Below are 18,144 nucleotides of genomic sequence, written 5' to 3'. Positions count from 1 at the left end.
TTTGATTCCTCCACCCCTCTCAGAGAGCCCGGCAAGCTACCAAGAGTATCTCGCCCGCATGGCAAAGCCTGTCAAGCTACTCATGACATATTCAATATGCCAAAAACAGTAACAACAAGTCTCACAATGGAGAAGTCACTGGGCCCACTCGAGCAAATCCATGAACAATGGGAGGACAGTGCTACAGTGCTATGTTTTTTGACCCTGGTAGATTTTTGGAGGACCCTGACTGGTGCAGAGGGACAGAGGCAAATAAAGTGAAGAAATAGGAGAAGTTTATTATATAGTGGGGAAATGGAGAGGTATGCTGCTGGGCGGAATCGACCCCCTCCCCACCAGGCCCTGGATAGGCTAGGTAGTGTTGTTCCCTGGGAAAGACTAAAGTGACTTTTTAAGTTGTCTTGAGTGGGGGAAGAGAACAAAGATTGGTCTGGTGTACCCAGCCTGGCTCTTGCTACCTATAGGGGGTCGATGTGAGGAAGCATGAAATCCAGTCCAGGCGTCAGGTGGGCCACAAGTCAGTGCTGAGGGCAGGGTGGTCTTTGATTCTGGGAATCCTGTTATCTCATCAGCCAGTTACAGTTACCATTTGTACAAACTAGTGGTTTGGGTTATATAAAAGGGGTTGCAGCGATCTCTCTAACTTCTGGTGGAATTAGGATTGTGTTATTAAGGGAATGGTTTGCTCGGGGGAGGGGGGTCAATTGACAACCAGCAGTACAGATAGAACAGCACCTATTAAATATCTGCTCCTGTCATTTAGACCAATCTCTTGACTCCGTTTTCCTGGAAGAGGGTGTTGCGGTCCTATTGCTGGATTTCCTATCTGCAGGAGGGGTGGGATACAGAGAAGAAATACTTTTATCTGAATTTATGAAAACCAACATAGTACCATGAAGTATCTAAAAGTGCAAAAAAGAGAAAACTAAATATTTCACTTTACTCACAACGAGATGCAATATACCCGTTTGCTCTGGGTCCTGTTTCAAAACAAGAGCATTAAGATCTGTAGAGATAACACAGCTTAACATCATATCTAATTCATCTAATCCCATGTAGAAAACCTTGATTTCCAATTATCTAAGAGCACTGTAACAGGGGTCCAGCACTAAGATTTGTAGAGATAGAGGATACAGTTTAACATGATACACTGTAGCACTGTCTTCCCATTGTTCATCAGTTTGCTGGATCGGCCCAGTAACTCTCCATAGTGAGACTTGTTATTACTGTGTTTGGCATATCGAATATGTCATGGGGAGCTTGCCAGGCTTTGCAATGCAGGTGGTATACTCTTGGATGCTTGCCAGGCTCTCCAAGAGGGGCAGAGGAATTGAACCCGGGTCGGCCACGTGCAAGGCCCTACACACTGTGCTATCCCTCCATCCCACCTCGAATCACAATACATAAAAATATGAAAACAAAAGGCTAGCAAAATCCCCCTCCCCAGAAACCAAATAGACAAACAACAAAAAACTCTTGTAAACTAAAAAAAAATCATGTCTAATTTAATCCTATGTAGAAAACTTTGATTTCCAATTAACTAAGAGTGCTGTAACAGGAGTCCAGGTTATCCATCTAATATAAAAGGGTTAAAATACAAAACAATTAGGATTTCACGCTTGTGGATAAAGCTCTCTTAAGGTCAAGACTAGGTTGATAACTGGTGACAAAGCTTGCATGAAATAAAGTTATCTTAATAATAGCATGCATTTTCATGTACTGCGAGGACTAACAGTAGTATGAAAATAACTGGCTAGTTATTATAGACAGCAGTTCTCCATTCTCAGAAACCACTAAAGTTGAAGCAGCTCTCATAGCAGCAGCTGAGTTTTATTTTAAAGCCCTTTTCCCCTTCAGTCTGCCATCATTGGCATACAAGACAATAAGTTCACTGGGCCCCTGCTGGAGGGGAAGGGTGAGATAAATGAGCTTTGACTTCCTCCAATTTTAGAACTTTTAGGAATCTATGTCTTAAACTAAATTACCAGTATTTTTCTTACCTCAGTTATTTCAGATCATTAGTTATCTAGGCCAGATATCTTTCCAATTCCACACTGAAACAAATAAACAAATATTTGTTTTCAAACACAGGAAAAGGACCTTGGTGGAACCCACATTTTGGTTGGGGTGCTAGGATTTAAGGTCATTCTTAAAGCAACTGAAGCTTAAGTGAAGCAGATATTGCAAATCTTAAGGTTTCTGTCCTCTTTCAGTAAGATATCCCATTTTACTGCATCTATGCAATGGTATTGCCACAGATGATTAAATATGTTAAAAGGTGATCAGATGTTACCATTTTCAGCTTTTCTATCACATGGCTGGCAGCCTTTCAATAAACCTGGGAGAGAGAAAGTGTTCCAGGTGGCGGTAAGGGGGGAGGGGAGCAGGAACTGAAGTGGTGGGAAATGCAGCGCAGAGGGGAGTGGGGGGAGGTAGGCGGGACTCTAAGAAACTCAGTGGAGCTGACTGGTGGGGGGGAAGGGGAGCGGAGGGCGGTGGCTCTGGACAGAAGCTAGCGCAGCAAGAGCCTGTGAGGCGGGAGGGAGCGTTAAAGCTGGCTGGGAGAGAGAGCTTGGAGAGTGAGATAGCTAGAGGAGAGGGAAGGGAGAGAGAGCGCGCAAGAGAGAGGAAGAGAGACCTGAATATAAGGTATTTCTCCCCACCAGTCCTCGCACTGGCAGTTATTTCAGAAGGCCATTAAGATCAAATAGTCAAAAGTCTTGGAGCGATTGCACAGTGGTAGTGCATTTGCCTTGCACGCCGCTAACTTGGCGGACTGAGTTTGATTCCTCCGCCGATCTAGGAGAACCCGGCAAGCTAGGAGAACCCGGCAAGCTACCGAGAGTATTTCGCTCCCACGCTCCCATGGCAAAGCCTGGCAAGCTACCTCTGATGATATGCCAAACACAGTAACAACAAGTCTCGCAATGGAGACGTTACTGGGCACATTCCAGCAAATCGATGAACAATGGGAGTACAGTGCAGTGCTAAGACCATCAACCAGGGAGTATTGAGGCCAAACAACATCAGAGAAATGTATCCGACGGTTGGGATGGATCAAGTGCCTTCAGGGATCCAACGCAAAAGGCACCCCAGAAGGGTGTCAGGCGTGGGTTTCTATTTTTTGGTTCCCTATTTGAATTCGTCCACGACCAAATCATAGAACGGTACAGTAAATAACTGGGAAAGTTCAACCGAGTGTTTACATCTCAGTACTGGTTCGGTACTCCCGAAAAACTGTGTGATTAGAGGGAAAGAACATCTTCTATCCTGCCTCCCACCGAGGAAAACAGAAAGGAAGAAAGGGGCGAACAGGTGTCCCTGTTGCTCCAATTTCCTGCACGAAGGCCTACTGTAATTTGAGCTCAAGATTTCAGGAATTTTACCCTGCCATCCTTGGGGGTTGATGTTAGGAAGCATGAAATCCAGCCCAGAAGTCTTCGGGCAGGCCACAAGTCAGTGCTGGAGGCAGGGTGATCTTTGATTCTGAGAATCCTGTTATCTCCTCAGCTGGTTGCCATTTGGTCTGGTTGCCAGATGGTCTGAGCAAACCTTACAGATCCAACATGTCTACCTTGGAGAATGTCTTATGTTCACTGAAGTATGTGTACTCAACTTTTGGGAGATGAACATATATACCTACTAGTTCTATCTTATACATTTTTTTCTTGCAATGCCAGAACTTCCTTTTTGAGTTTTTATCTAGTTGATCTAACCAGAAATACTGGTGAGATGTTAATATCTCCAATTGCTATTGTGTTGATGTCAGTGTCTTCCTTCATCCAGGTCTTTTAGCAGTTGTTTCATGTATTTTGATTGTCCATCATTAGATGCATATGTGTTTAAGAGTGTGAGTTTTTCTTGATGTAAAAACCCCTTGATCATTAAGAAATGACCGTACCTCTCCCTTATAGCCTTTTTAAATTTAAAGTGTCTGTTGTCTGATATTAATTTGCTCGAGTGGGCTCAGTAACGTCTCCATTGGAGACTTTGTTGTTACTGTGTCTGGCATATCGAATACTCTCGGTAGCTTGCCGGGCTCTCTGAGAGGGGTGGAGGAATCGAACTCGGTCGGCCATGTTGGCCGCTTGTAAGGCAAACGCCCTACCCGCTGTGCTATCGCTCCAGCCCAATATTAATATGTCCATTAATTTTTTAAATTTATTTAATCACCATGGAATATACAGTTACAAAGTTGTTCATGATTGAATTTCATTCATACTATGTTCCAACACCCATCCCTTCACCAGTACACATTTTCCGCCACCAATGCCCCCCAGTTTCCTTCCTGACTCCTGACTGCCTCCCCCTACCCTGGCCCCATAGTCTGTCATTCTCTCATTCTCTCTCTCTTTCTCTTTCTCATTTTCATTTTAGGAACTGTGGTTTGCAATACTGAGAGATTCAAAAAACTCAAAAGATTAATGGAGGGACTGGAGAGACTATGCAGTGGGTAGGATGTTTGGGAATTAATTGCATGTCAGATTGTTTCCCAGACTTTGAATTTGAGCCTATGTTCTATGTTTACCCTAACTGGTCAGATGCATCTCCTGTAGGCAGCATAAAGTTGGGTTCGGTTTTCTGATCCATCCTGCCACTCTGTATTGATACTGAGTGAGAGTGTTAAGATGAATCAGTTACTTTTTAAAATCTTCACTGTATCACTGTCATTCCATCTATTCCTCCCAGCCCTGAGATTTTAGCAGCCTGTTCTTACTCGTCTTTTCCCAATGATTGGAGGCTCTTTCAGGGTCAGGGGAATGAGACCTTTTGTCGTTACTGTTTTTGGCATATCAAATATGCCACGGGGAGCTTGTCAAGCTCTGCCCGTGCAGGTGGGATACTTACTCTCAGTATCTTGCTGGGCTCCCAGAGAGGGATATATATCCCTGGACTCCGCACCATACTGGGGCGGGTGAGAGCCTTTTCCACCCCAAGAGACCCAGCCCCGGCAGCCAACCTCTGCTACAGTTGCCACCACGCTCCAGGCTGCTTTCCGGACCGCGTGGCCGCTAATAGCACAGCGGGTAGGGCGTTCGCCTTACAAGCGGCCAACATGGCCGACCCGAGTTCGATTCCTCCGCCCCTCTCGGAGAGCCCAGCAAGCTACCGAGAGTATTCGATATGCCAAACACAGTAACAACAAAGTCTCCAATGGAGACGTTACTGGGCCCGCTCGAGCAAATCAACGATCAACGGGAGGGCCTGTCCTGTCCAGCCAAAACACTTCCTACCCATTTTCCATAATTACCACACCATATTTGGGTTCAGGTAGTAGTCAACAAATCATAGAGAGAAATATATAAATTTTAAAATCTTAAATTTTTTTATTAAATCACTTTACAAGTTTGTTCATAATACAGTTATTTCAGGCATACGGTGTTCCAACACCATTCCCATCATTGGTGTGACCTTCCCCCCATCAGTGTCCATAGTTTACCTAACACCCCACTGTCTGCCTCCTTAGCTGACACATAACAAATTTACTTCACATTGTTTGCTCCAATAAAATGGCAAATAGAATTATCAGAAAATTAAAATTAGATTTTGTTTACTGATACATCTGGTTACTGTGTGTCTTTCCATAGAAAACTTCAGTTTGTTGACTGGAGATTATTGATGTGAAGGAGTTTGTTGTGTTTTCCTCATATGAGGATTTAGGTCATTTTGCTGTTTGATATTGGTTATTCATAGGAGGATGTTGTCTGTCTGAGAATGTTTTTATCCCTCCCTCAAATCTCGGTGACAGCTTTAAAGGGCAGAGGATTCTTGATTAAAAATTCTTTCTGTTGAGTATTCTCTGAATGTATTATTTCATTCCCTTCTTGCTCAAAGACTTTCACTTCAGAAATATGGTTGTGGTTTTTCTTATTCCCCTTGCATTTGGTGCTTTGCTTCTCTCTTGCCACTCTAAGTAGTTTAACTCTCCCTCTCTTTCATTCTTACAATTTTTATTATAGTGTATGTTGTTGGTGTTGTTCTGTTTGATTTATTTTGACACTTTATTTTCATTTTTTATAATTTTATTTATTGAATCACCGTGAGAGCAGTTACAACGCTTTTGGGTTTAAGTCTCGATCATACAATGAAACACCCATACCTTTACCAGTGCTCATTCTCCACCCCCAACAACCCCAGTATACCCCCATCCCACACCCTCCCCCTACCTGTGGGGCAGATGATTTCCACATTACTCTCTCTCTACTTTGATCACATTCAACACTTTGACACCAGACACACCATTATTATTTGAGATTTTACCCCAACACTCAGATCTGCTGAAAAGGCAACAGTAGACAATCTGTTTTCTATTCCTGGTTATGAATAACATATGATGTTGCATGGCTGCAGTAGTGGCCACGCGATTTTGAAATTCCAAAATTTTAACACCTAAATCTGGAGGGATTTCTGCCAAAATTTGCTGGTTTCCGAGATCTGCTCCTGGGTCTCTGGAATCATGGCCGTTAAGCAGCTTGATCAGGAGCCAGAGAGGGTGTTCGTGGGCGATAACTTGGGGTCTCGTTGGGGTGGGGAGGACAGGACTGGCTCCACCCCCATCCCATGAGGCCCTGCATGTCTTGTCACTGCAGGCCCAATCCTAGCTGTCCAATGGCCTCTGGAGGATGGCAGCCACCGAGCCGCCAGGGGGAAGCAGGCGGAGGGACAACACCCTTTCCTCCCTGGGGTGGTCTGGCTACAGTAACCTACCGCAGTGTCTGGACGCATTTCTGCCAAAAGCCACTGGATTTTGAGATTTGTTTGAGTCTCTGGGATCATGGCCATTAAGCAGCTTGATAGGGAGCCAGAGAGGCCTTCGTGGACAATGACTTGGGGGTCTCGTTGGGGTGGGGAGGACAGGACCGGCTCCATCCCCATCCTGTGAAGCCCTGCGTGTCTTGTCACTGCGGGCCCAAACCTGACTGTCCAGTGGCTTCTGGAGGATGGCGGCCACCGAGCCACCAGGGGGAATAGGCCAAGGCACGAAACCTATTCCCACCTGGGTTGGCCCAGCACCTGTAACCTACTGCAGGGACCAGATGCATTTATGCCTAAAGCTGCTGGGTTTCGAGATTTGTTTCTGAGTCTCTGGGATCATGGCCGTTAAGCAGTTCAATCAGGAACCAGAGAGGCCATGCCTCCAATTATATAGCTGAGCCGGAGGTGGTTTGTGGGTGTGTTTCCCACATACCTAACTTTTGGCCATTTACTTTCTTGGGAAACTTTGCCCCAAGTTTTTGGGCTCTGGCCAAAGGCACAGCAGCAATTTTGGGGTATCTGGAAGTCTGAAGGCGCCATCAGGCTGCTGATGGATGCACTCGCCTCACAGGTACAGATTGACCTTTTGGCGGCACCATACCCCCTATTTGACACTTTAGATTAGTGCAAACATCTCCCACCTCAGACTGGGGAGGTTCTCAGCTATTATATCTTCCACCAGCCATTTCTCCTCTTTATATCTTCTGTAATTCCATAATTTGTATGTTGTTCCACTATTGTGCACTTAATGTCTGAAATTTTCTTAATTAAAAAAATTCTCTTCTTTCACTCTTCTTTGTTAATATAATCATGTACCTTTGTCTCCAAAATCACTGATTCTATTTTAGGCTTCTTCTCTTATGCTACTTTGACTTGTTACTCTGTTGTTTAACTTTCATTTCTACTTGAATGAATTATTTTAAGTTTTCCTATCAATCTTTCTTTGCCACACCCAGCAGTTCCCATGGGTTACTCCTGGCCTTGTGCTCAAAATAACTCCTGGCAGGCACAGCAGACCATATAGGGTGCCAGGGATTGAATCCAGGTCAACTACATGCAAGGCAAACATCCTGTCCACTGTACAGTCTCTCCAGTCCCTCCATCAATCTTGTGAGTTTTTTGAATCTCTCTTCCAATGACTTACTTAGTTCAGTGAATATAAAAAGAATTGTTGCTCTGAAGTTATCCTTGGGCAGTGTCAAAAACTCTGATATAGAATGATCTCTCTAATATGTGAAACTTAAAGATACATAGCAAGGTAGCAGCAAAAGTCCCAAGGAAACACAACAGGAGAGTTGATCCACAGAAATGAGTTTACAGCTTTGAGGACATTGGGGAAGGGAGGCAAATACACTGGTGATGGGTGTGAAGTACATGGTGTGAAGTACACATGGTGTGAAGTACGTGAAGTACACATAGTGTGAAGTACACATGAAACCATCATTAACAGTATTGTCACAGTACCTCAATCAGTAAAGATAAAATTATTTTACATTCTGATGTGTTTGAGTACTTATTTGGATTTCTGTCCCCCTCTGTATAGCAGGTGAACTATTTATTTATTTTTTTCAATTCTTTATTTTATAGGGCTGGAGCGATAGCACAGCGGGTAGGGCGTTCGCCTTACAAGCGGCCAACATGGCCGACCCGAGTTCAATTCCTCCGCCCCTCTCGGAGAGCCTGGCAAGCTACCGAGAGTATTCGATATGCCAGACACAGTAACAACAAAGTCTCCAATGGAGACGTTACTGGGCCCGCTCGAGCAAATCGACGATCAACGGGAGGGCCTTTACTTTCTTTACTTTACTTTATTTTATAAATTATTTCTGGGGCTTTCTGGGTAGCAAGAGTGAACTCCATGTTCCGGATAATCTGAGCAGTGCTGCCACTCAAAATCAGGCTAGTGCTTATTTTAACTATTGAATTCTGACAGTGCTGCTGCCTTGTGAGGATTTCTCTTCAGGACCAGGCTCTCACTACATGGGACTCAGAGCTGGCCGGGCTCATCAAGCCCTTGCAGGATCACAGTAGAGAGGGGAAGTATACAAGGAGTGAGGAGCAGAGCTGGAGCAAGTAGAAGTCTAGTTTGGATGTAGGCTCCATGTTAAAGGCTTGCAAATGCAGAAGGGCTGAGCATCCAGGTGACAATTGCAGGAGGGCAGCTACAGAGCAAGATGCATGGGAGGTGAGGCTCAGCAGTGGTTTCTGAATGAGAGGTAGAAGTGAGCTTGGGCCAATAGGAAGGATAAGTGGAAGCTAGTGTATCTGCAGGAGCAAAGCAGGTGGGAAGAGGGATTTAGTGGTGGGCTCTGGTAGGGGGGCAAGTGGCAGGCCTAGCAGCCCCTTTCATTGGATTTCTGGACTAAGTCTTTAAGGGAGTCGGCTCCTGATGATGAGAGGATAAGTATCTCCTCCAAGTGAGAAGCAGCCCCTCTTTCTTGACTGTCCCCTCTTATCTTCTGTCATTATTACATGCATCTGGTCACCAGCAAAGCTTAGGGTATATTCTCATCACTAACATGCTGGATGTTTTTCTTGAGCCTAACTTAAATTGTGTGTTATAACCCTATATGGCTCGGCTCTTCACACGCTACCTGTCTGAATGCAAGGTTCCATCCCAATGGAAAACCAGCAGGACTGTACTACTATACAAGAAGGGAGACATCCACGACATTGGCAACTATCGCCCAATCTGCCTATTGTCTGTCATCTACAAACTGTTCACTCGAGTCATCCTGAATAGGATTAGCAGAACACTAGATGAAGGACAACCATGTGAACAAGCAGGATTCCGAAAAGGATTCAGTACAATCGACCATATCCACACGATTACTAAGCTCATTGAGGTTTCTCGGGAGTTCAAGATGCCGCTGTGTCTAACGTTCATTGATTTAAAGAAGGCCTTTGATTCTGTTGAGACGGAAGCGGTCATGGAAGCCCTAGCCAATCAGGGCGGACAAACTCAGTACATCAGGATCCTTCGTGAGCTCTATTGCGGATTCACTACCAGGATCTCACCATTCTACAAAGAAGTAATCATCCATATCAAGAGAGGGGTTCGGCAGGGTGATACCATTTCACCAAAACTCTTCAGTGCCACCCTCGAGAACATCATGCGACGACTGGAATGGGAAAGCATGGGAGTGAAGATAGATGGTCGGCAACTACACCACCTCCGCTTTGCTGAGGACATCGTTCTAATAACACCAAACATCAGCCAAGTGGCACAAATGCTGAACGACTTTGACCGTGAATGTGGAAAGGTCGGACTACAGTTGAATCTTAAGAAGACAATGTTTATGAGAAAGAGCCTTGTTCCTGACGCTCCATTCGCTCTCAACGGAACCACCATCTCCGAATGCAACAGTTATATATACCTAGGTCGAGAAATCAACATGATGAATGACCTGGCACCTGAGTTGCGCAGGAGGAAGAGTGCGGCATGGAATGCCTTCAAGAACGTTGAAGAAATAACTAAAAGAACAAAGAACCTCCAGCTACGAGCACATCTCTTTGATTCCACTGTTCTTCCTGCATTAACATATGCCTCAGAGACCTGGACCCTATGAAAACAGGATGAGAACGCTACTCAGGTCTCTCAAAGAGGAATCGAAAGAACTATGCTTGGAATATCACGATTCACTCAAATGAGAGATAGAATCCGGAGTTCTGATCTTCGTCAACGCTCAAGAATCAGGGACGCTGTCTCATTTGCCAGGACATCAAAAATCAGATGGGCTGGACACATAATGAGGTTTACAGACAACCGCTGGACTAGAGCCATTACTGATTGGATTCCACGGGACATCAAAAGATCATGTGGACGCCCACCTACAAGATGGTCAGACTTCTTCGTCAAGACCCTGAATGATCGGTTTGAGGCTCTGCATGTTCCTAGAACGAACAGATACCATTGGGCTACGCTAGCACGCAACCGGGATGAATGGAGACATTACTGGCACCCGCTCGAGTAAATCAATGAATAACGGGGATTAAGTGATTAAGTGATTAAGTGAACCCTATATGGGGTCATGTAACTGAATGAGACTGGTACAAGACTAATTGGCAATACTAACAGATTTCTGAATACTTGATGGCCAAAAAGTCTGAAACCAACTGCATAATGAATATAAAGAGCTTCAGGCAGTGCTCGCCTTTATTGTATTTCTCAAGCAAAAATGAGTCAAGAATGAAAAAAAGGGGGGCTGGAGCAAGATAGCACAGAGGGTAGGGTGCTTGCCTTGCACATGACTGACCCAAATTCAATTCCCAGCATCCCATATGGTCCCCCAAGCACCGTCAGGAGTAATTCCTGAGTGCATGAGACAGGAGTTACCCCTGTGCATTGCCAGGTTGTGACCCAAAAAGAAAAAAAAAAAGAAAAAAAACTTTTAGAACTTTCATCTAAATGTGGAACTAATGTGCCTTCCCAAGTTTCTCTCCACCCCACCCAATCCACTGATACCCCTGGGGAATTTTATCTACTACCCAGATAGTGTCCTGGGGTGAAGCTGCCTAGAGGAAGCAAGGCCCAGAATGCCTTTCATAACTGGATGCTCCTCTTTGGCAGTACAGAAACCTCCTTCACAGATCCTTGATGATAGGAATATCATACTGCCTTTGTGATTTTAAGTAACCCCTTTGCTGTCTAAGTCCTGGGTTTTGTCTTCAGTGTCTGTCCAGAGAAGAATTACAATGATGGCATTCACAACAAATTAAATGTCATAACATCTGAAGCTCACTAGCTGGTTGCATATATGCTCCCTGCCCCCCAGCTGCACTTTAGCATCTGGCTTTGTCCTAATAACTTTGCCTCCTGTACTTTGTCTTCATCCCATAGAGGTCTTCAGGGGCAAGCCCATACTTGAGTCTCAAAATAAACCAAATCATAAGCCCAGTAACAAGAGCATCCTCCTTTAATTGTCTGTTATGGGAGCAATGGTAGCCCACATTTAGCCGAGAGGTGAACAGTCTTCCCCCTTTTTATTTGTAATCCCCCAGTTCTTACAGTGTCTAGAATGTGGTTAGGGTCAGAGGCAAAGGTGAGGAGTTGACCTTCATCCCAGGACACCTCAATACCTTTGATTACAAAATCAGTTCTAATCACTCAAATACTAATATTACTGTCTGGGAAGACTATGGAGCAGAGAGGAGAGACCACAAGGAATAGAGGACATATCTTCTTTAATTATGTGTTGAAACGTATCAGGAGTTTTATAATTTAAATTTAAAAAAATAAGTTTCTTGAGGCCAGAGAGATAGCTCAGTGGACTGGGCCTCATGGTTTTTTTCTTTTTTAATTGAATCACGGTAAATTATACAGTTACATACATATTTATGTCAGAGTTTCAGATGTACAGTGTTCTAACACCAATCTTTTACTAGTTGGACCTCATATTTTGTAAGAAGGAGATCTAGGTTCCATCTCTGGCACCACATGGTCCTCCAAGCACTGAGCCAGGAAAAGCCTCTAGGCACTGCCGGTTATGCCGTCCTCACAATTAATTCCTCTTTTGTTGTTTTGGAGCCACATTGGGCAGTGCTCAGGTGTTGCTCCTAGTCTGTACTCAGGAATCACACTTGGCAGTGTTTGGGGACCATATAGGATGCTGGGGATGGAGTCTAGGTAAGCCGCGTGCAAGGCAAACACCCTACCCATACTACTGTTGTTCCAGCCCCTAAATTTCTTTATATTAGTAAATATTTTATTTACATACCTATTTTATACACTTATACCTAGAGTTGCATAAAGTTTCTCAGGGTAGTTAAAAGGGGTCATGAGTTGGAAAAGTTTAATAAGTCCTGATATAGAGAAACTCTAAAGAGGAATGCTATGCTTAACCAACACAGGCAGATTCCAGATTTGAATCTTAACCACTTTAGATCAGTTAGTATCTGTTTGTCGTGAATGTCATACTGACTGGTGAAACATGTCAATTTCATTTTTTTTATCTTTCACCAAGTTCCATCTTTTTTTACCCCATGTAGAGTCTGAAGATTTAGGAGCTGATCAAAAATTATAGATCATAAGATATCATTACTATATAATAAGTTTTTCAGGGGCAATAAGTACTGAGTTGTGTCTGGTTGCATAAGATGGATTTACTTCACACCAGGAGATCTCCAAAACAAGTGGCACAGTTTACCTTCTGAAAGGAAGAAGCCATTGAATTCCTAGTGAAGAGGTGGATTAAAATCATGTAAATTGCTTAGATGATGTTCCACAGCAGTGAGATGAAGGTTCTGTGTCAAAAATTTCTGAAAAGGCGACTTCCAGATACCCCAAAATTGCTGCTGTGCCTTTGGCCAGACCCCAAAAAGTTGGGGCAAACTTTACCAAAAAAGTAAACAGCCAAAAGGTATGTGGGAAACACACCCACAAACCACCTCCGGCTCAGCTATATAATTGGAGGCATGACCTCTCTGGTTCCTGATTGAACTGCTTAACGGCCATGATCCCAGAGACGCAGAAATAAATCTCGAAACCCAGTGACTTTTGGCAGGAATGCATCCATTCCCTGCAGTAGGTTACAGGTGCTGGGCCAACCCAGGTGGGAATAGGTTTCGTGCCTTGGCCTGTTCCCCCTGGTGACTTGGTGGCCGCCATCCTCCAGAGGCCATTGGACAGTCAGGTCTGGGCCTGCAGTGACAAGACACGCAGGGCCTCATGGGATGGGGGTGGAGCCAGTCCTGTCCTCCCCACCCCAACGAGACCCCAAGTCATTGCCCACGAACACCCTCTCTGGCTCCTGATCAAGCTGCTTAACGGCCATGATTCCAGAGACCCAGGAGCAGATCTCGGAAACCAGCAAATTTTGGCAGAAATCCCTCCAGATTTAGGTGTTAAAATTTTGGAATTTCAAAATTGCACGGCCACTACTGCAGCCATGCGACATCATATGTTATTCATAACCAGGAATAGAAAACAGATTGTCTACTGTTGCCTTTTCAGCAGATCTAAGTGTTGGGGTAAAATCTCAAATAATAATGGTGTGTCTGGTGTCAAAGTGTTGAATGTGATCAAAGTAGAGAGAGAGTAATGTGGAAATCATCTGCCCCACAGGTAGGGGGAGGGTGTGGGATGGGGTATACTGGGGTTGTTGGGGGTGGAGAATGGGCACTGGTAAAGGTATGGGTGTTTCAGTGTATGACCGAGACTTAAACCCAAAAGCGTTGTAACTACTCTCATGGTGATTCAATAAATAAAATTATAAAAAATGAAAAAAGAAAAGTAAGGTGGAGTTCATACACAATTCAATCAGCTGATCAGTGGCTGAATAAATAGCAGTACTCCAACATAAAAAAAAGTTCTAAAAAGGCAATAGCTTGATTGCTAATGTTTTGCATGTGGAAGGCCAGGGTTAAGGCCCCAGGAGCTCATGCCCCCTAGCACTCACAGGTGTAATCCCTGAGCACTGGTCTATGTGTAACCATTAAGCACTGCTGACTGTGACCCACAACATTAAAGTTTGGGGACAGGATAATTAAGAACAATAGCTTCTTTGGATTCTGTATAGTTCAAGGGTTTATCAACCCCTAAAAGATGATACTGTTTTCAAGGGGTACAAAGCAGTCAGACTCTAAATGGATTTAAAACATCATTTGAAAACTGCTTATCAAGGCCATGTTCTACTTTGAACATGTAATTTACTTGCTTGTCTTTATGTTGCTTTGCTGCCTTAGTTCTCTCTTGAACACATTTCCCCCATTTCTCTCCTTTCACATCTAAGTAAGTTTCAGTTAAAATATATCATTTGGAGGGCCAAAGAAACCGAGTGCAGAGCCAGATGTAACCCCTGTGCATTGCCAGTTGTAACCCCTCTAAAAAGAAAAGAAAACATTTTTTAAAGAACTAATATGTATTGTCCTTCTTTTGCTCATTTCTGTAACAATCTTCTGTTTTTATAATGTGAGAAAATGATCAAGATCATTTTGTTTTGGGGGCTGGAGCCATAGCACAGCGGGTAGGGCATTTGCCTTGCACGCGGCTCACCCGGGTTCAATTCCCAGCAGCCCATAAAGCAAAATAAAAGATCATTTTTTAAGCAGAAACTTAGTTGTTCTAGCACCATGGATTCCAAAATACTGACATTGCTTCAGTGAATTTTATTGTGATTTTTGTTGGACTTCAATTACTCATACATGTATTGATGATAATATATTCCTAGACCATTGATTTAATCATGCACCCTTGTCAATACTTCACAGTTTCGACAAGTGTGGAGATGCAGGAGACAAAGAGCAAGCAACAGGAGAATCAGCAGGAGCAACTAGAGGAGCAACAGGGCTCACTGAAAAGGGCGACCATGGCCCTCCCCAAGCTACAGTTAATTTTTGGAGATTTTACTCCTGATGAATATGATCAGTTCTTCATGACTCATTCTTCTTCAGTTGAACTTCCTCCATTAAATATGATGTACATGGGTGATGCACAGGCTGTGGAGCCTGATGGACCAGAGCACCCGGAGGACCAGAGAACCGAGTTTGGTGTTAATGAAGTCACAGACCATAGTGACACTCCGCCAAGAACCCCTGACTGCAGTGTTTCAAGCACATTGACTCCTCAGGAGTCTGAGCTTATTCAGAGTTGCACAACTTCCAGAACAACCCCTGAGAACATGGACAAAGAAGTCACCTCTAACTCTACAGACTGCCAGGAGACCATTGCCACCCTGGCTGTGGAAAGCCCCTCCAATGCAGAGACTGAGTGTCTGGAGAACAAGGGCACTGGGGAAAGGCAGAAGAAGCGGAAGAAGAAGAAACGCCCCCCTAGCTATTACAGTTCCATGAAAGATGATGGAGATGGCACTACTTCCTCCAAAGCACCGGCCAACCCAGCAGCTATGTGCAGTGTAGGCCCTAAGGATGCCAAGGTGGCAGAGGACTTTCCTCCATCATTGTCTCCCAGCACTAGTAGGAGTCCTCAGGAATCCACTGACCTCATCAGCGATGCTGTGCCTGGTGGTTCTTTGCCTGGAGGGCAACCCAAGAGCGTTCTCAGAACTGACTTTGAACAAAGTTGCCACCCTGCAAAGGCAGGCAGGGACAGGGATAATTTGCTGTCAACAACTGGAGCTCAGCCTTCTGCTGAGTCTGATACTACTGAAAAGCTTGTAGTTGATAAAGAACAAATATGTGAATCCTCGGGAGAAGGCTCAGCTGCCAAAAGCATGGAGTTCCACACTGTGAAGAGCATAGACTTGGACCTTGCAAGTGCCAAGGGCACCCCCATTTCTGCTGATGTGCAGAAACCTGCCATGGGCGCCGTGCCTCTTAGTCAGCCCACTAAGTTGTGGGCCAGTCTCTTTTATGATACCAAGCCCTCTTCCTCCTTGCCTGTGGCCTCTAAGCACTCCTCTTCTGCCACATCTTCCATGGTCTCAAAAGAGCAGGTGGAGGTCAAGGAAGGGATGGTTCCACTCTCAGAGGATTCTGTCGCTCTAGAGATTGCAGAGCTGCTGGAGAATGTGACCCTGGTGCACACACCTGTGTCCCTGCAGCCACGTGGGTTAATAAATAAGGGAAACTGGAGTTACATTAATGCCACACTGCAGGCAATAGTTGCCTGCCCTCCTATGTACCACCTAATGAAGTTCATCCCTCTCTACTCAAAAGTTCAACGGCCTTACTCATCAACACCCATGATTGATGGTTTTGTCCAGCTGATGAATGAGTTCACAAGTATGCCAATACCTTCAAAGTCCAGAGAAACTCTCGGGAATAGGTTCATAAGAGAAATCCACCCCGGTATTGCCTTTGAGCCCACCTATATCTATCACCTCTTCACTGTGATTAAGGCCAACCCGTCCAAAATGGGACGGCAGGAAGATGCAGAGGAGTGCTTGGACTTCATCCTCAATGGACTCCATGAAGAAATGTTGGCCCTGAAGAAATTGCTCTCACCAGATAGTGAAAAACTCATTCTTTCCAATGGACCCAAAGGCCTCTCTGTAAACCAAGAAAGGCCAGAGGTACCGGATGAGGGAAGTGATGATGAGTGGGAACAAGTGGGCCCCAGAAACAAGAGATCTGTGAAGTGGCTGATGGACTTTGTGCAAACTCCAATCACTAGCATTTTTGGGGGACACATCAGGTCGGTGGTTTACCAGCAGAGCTTCAAAGATTCGGCCACACTGCAGCTGTTCTTCACGCTGCAACTGGACATCCAGTCTGACAAGATCCACACTGTCCAGGATGCCTTGGAAAGCCTGGTGGCAAGGGAGTACAGCCAAGGCTACAGCACCAAAACCAAACAGGAGGTGGAGATCAGCCGGAGAGTGACTCTGGAGAAGCTGCCACCTGTCCTGGTGTTACACCTGAAGCGCTTTGTGTACAAGAAGACTGGGGAGTGTCAGAAGATCCTCAAGAATATCTACTACCCCATTTACTTGGAGATTAGCAAAGAACTGCTTTCTCCAGGGGCTAAACATAAGAACTCTAAAAGCCACCGAACCTACAAGCTCTTTGCAGTCATATACCACCACGGAAGCAGTGCCACCGGCATCCATTACACCACTGACATCTTCCAGATGGGCCTCAACAACTGGCTGCATATCGATGACCAAAGGGTCCAGGTGGTAAACCAGTGCCAGGTGGTGAAGCCTGTTACAGGCCGCACAGCCTATCTCCTGTACTATCAACGTGTAGACCTCCTGTAGCTGGGCTGTAACCCCCCGACCTTCTACCCTCCACGCTCCCCACTCTTCCACGCAGCTCCTCTATTTTTCACAGAATTAGGCTAGAAAGAGCAGGAGACAGATATCCTGGGATCTGTCTGGAAATTAATCATTTGTGTTAACTTTCAAATCCAAAACACTTGGTTGAAATAGACAGCTGCTCGATTTAGAAAGATACACCAAAATCTCTCTTTCTGTAATTTCTGGGTAGGAAGTGGAATTTATGTTGCATTCCCAGGATAATTACTATAAAGATATTCCTGCACCAGTAACACCTGTAAATTTGTGAAAATGAGTGTTGTCCTTCCTGAAAAGTAAGTTTTAATTCATCACTGTTTTTCCCCACCCTTTGGTTTTTGATAGATCATAAATACTGAACCACTTACCAGAGAATAGTCCTTTGAAAGAAAAACAAGGAGGGGGGTAGAAAGGTAGTACAGCAGGTACAGTGCTTGCCTTATATTCATCTAACCTGGGTTCTATCCCCAGAACCTCATATGGTCTCCTAAACCTGCCAGGAATGACCCCTAAGAGCAGAGCCAGGAGTAAGCTCTGGTGGTTTTTGAAGCACCACCAGGTGTAGTCCAAATACAAAAAAAGAGAGAGAGACTGGAGTGATATTACAGCGAGTAGGTATTTGTCTTGCATGCAGACAACCAGGTTTGATCCCTGGCACATCATATGGTCCCCCGAGTGTCACCAGGAGAAATTC

At 44.8% G+C, this 18,144-nt stretch overlaps 1 protein-coding gene across 1 annotated transcript; it reads left to right on the top strand.

Annotated features, from left to right (window-relative positions):
* Positions 1–15,062: 15,062 nt before the first annotated feature.
* Positions 15,063–17,523, top strand: LOC130036686 (ubiquitin carboxyl-terminal hydrolase 10-like). Its single transcript, XM_056128576.1, has one exon. The coding sequence runs from the start codon at positions 15,063–15,065 to the stop codon at positions 17,412–17,414; it is 2,352 nt and encodes a 783-aa protein (XP_055984551.1). The 3' UTR covers positions 17,415–17,523.
* The last annotated feature ends 621 nt before the right edge of the window (positions 17,524–18,144 follow it).

This window comes from Sorex fumeus, unplaced genomic scaffold (genome assembly GCF_029834395.1).
Source record: "Sorex fumeus unplaced genomic scaffold, SorFum_2.1 ptg000065l, whole genome shotgun sequence".
Lineage (NCBI taxonomy): Eukaryota > Metazoa > Chordata > Mammalia > Eulipotyphla > Soricidae > Sorex > Sorex fumeus.
This window is presented reverse-complemented; position numbering and strand designations above follow the sequence as displayed.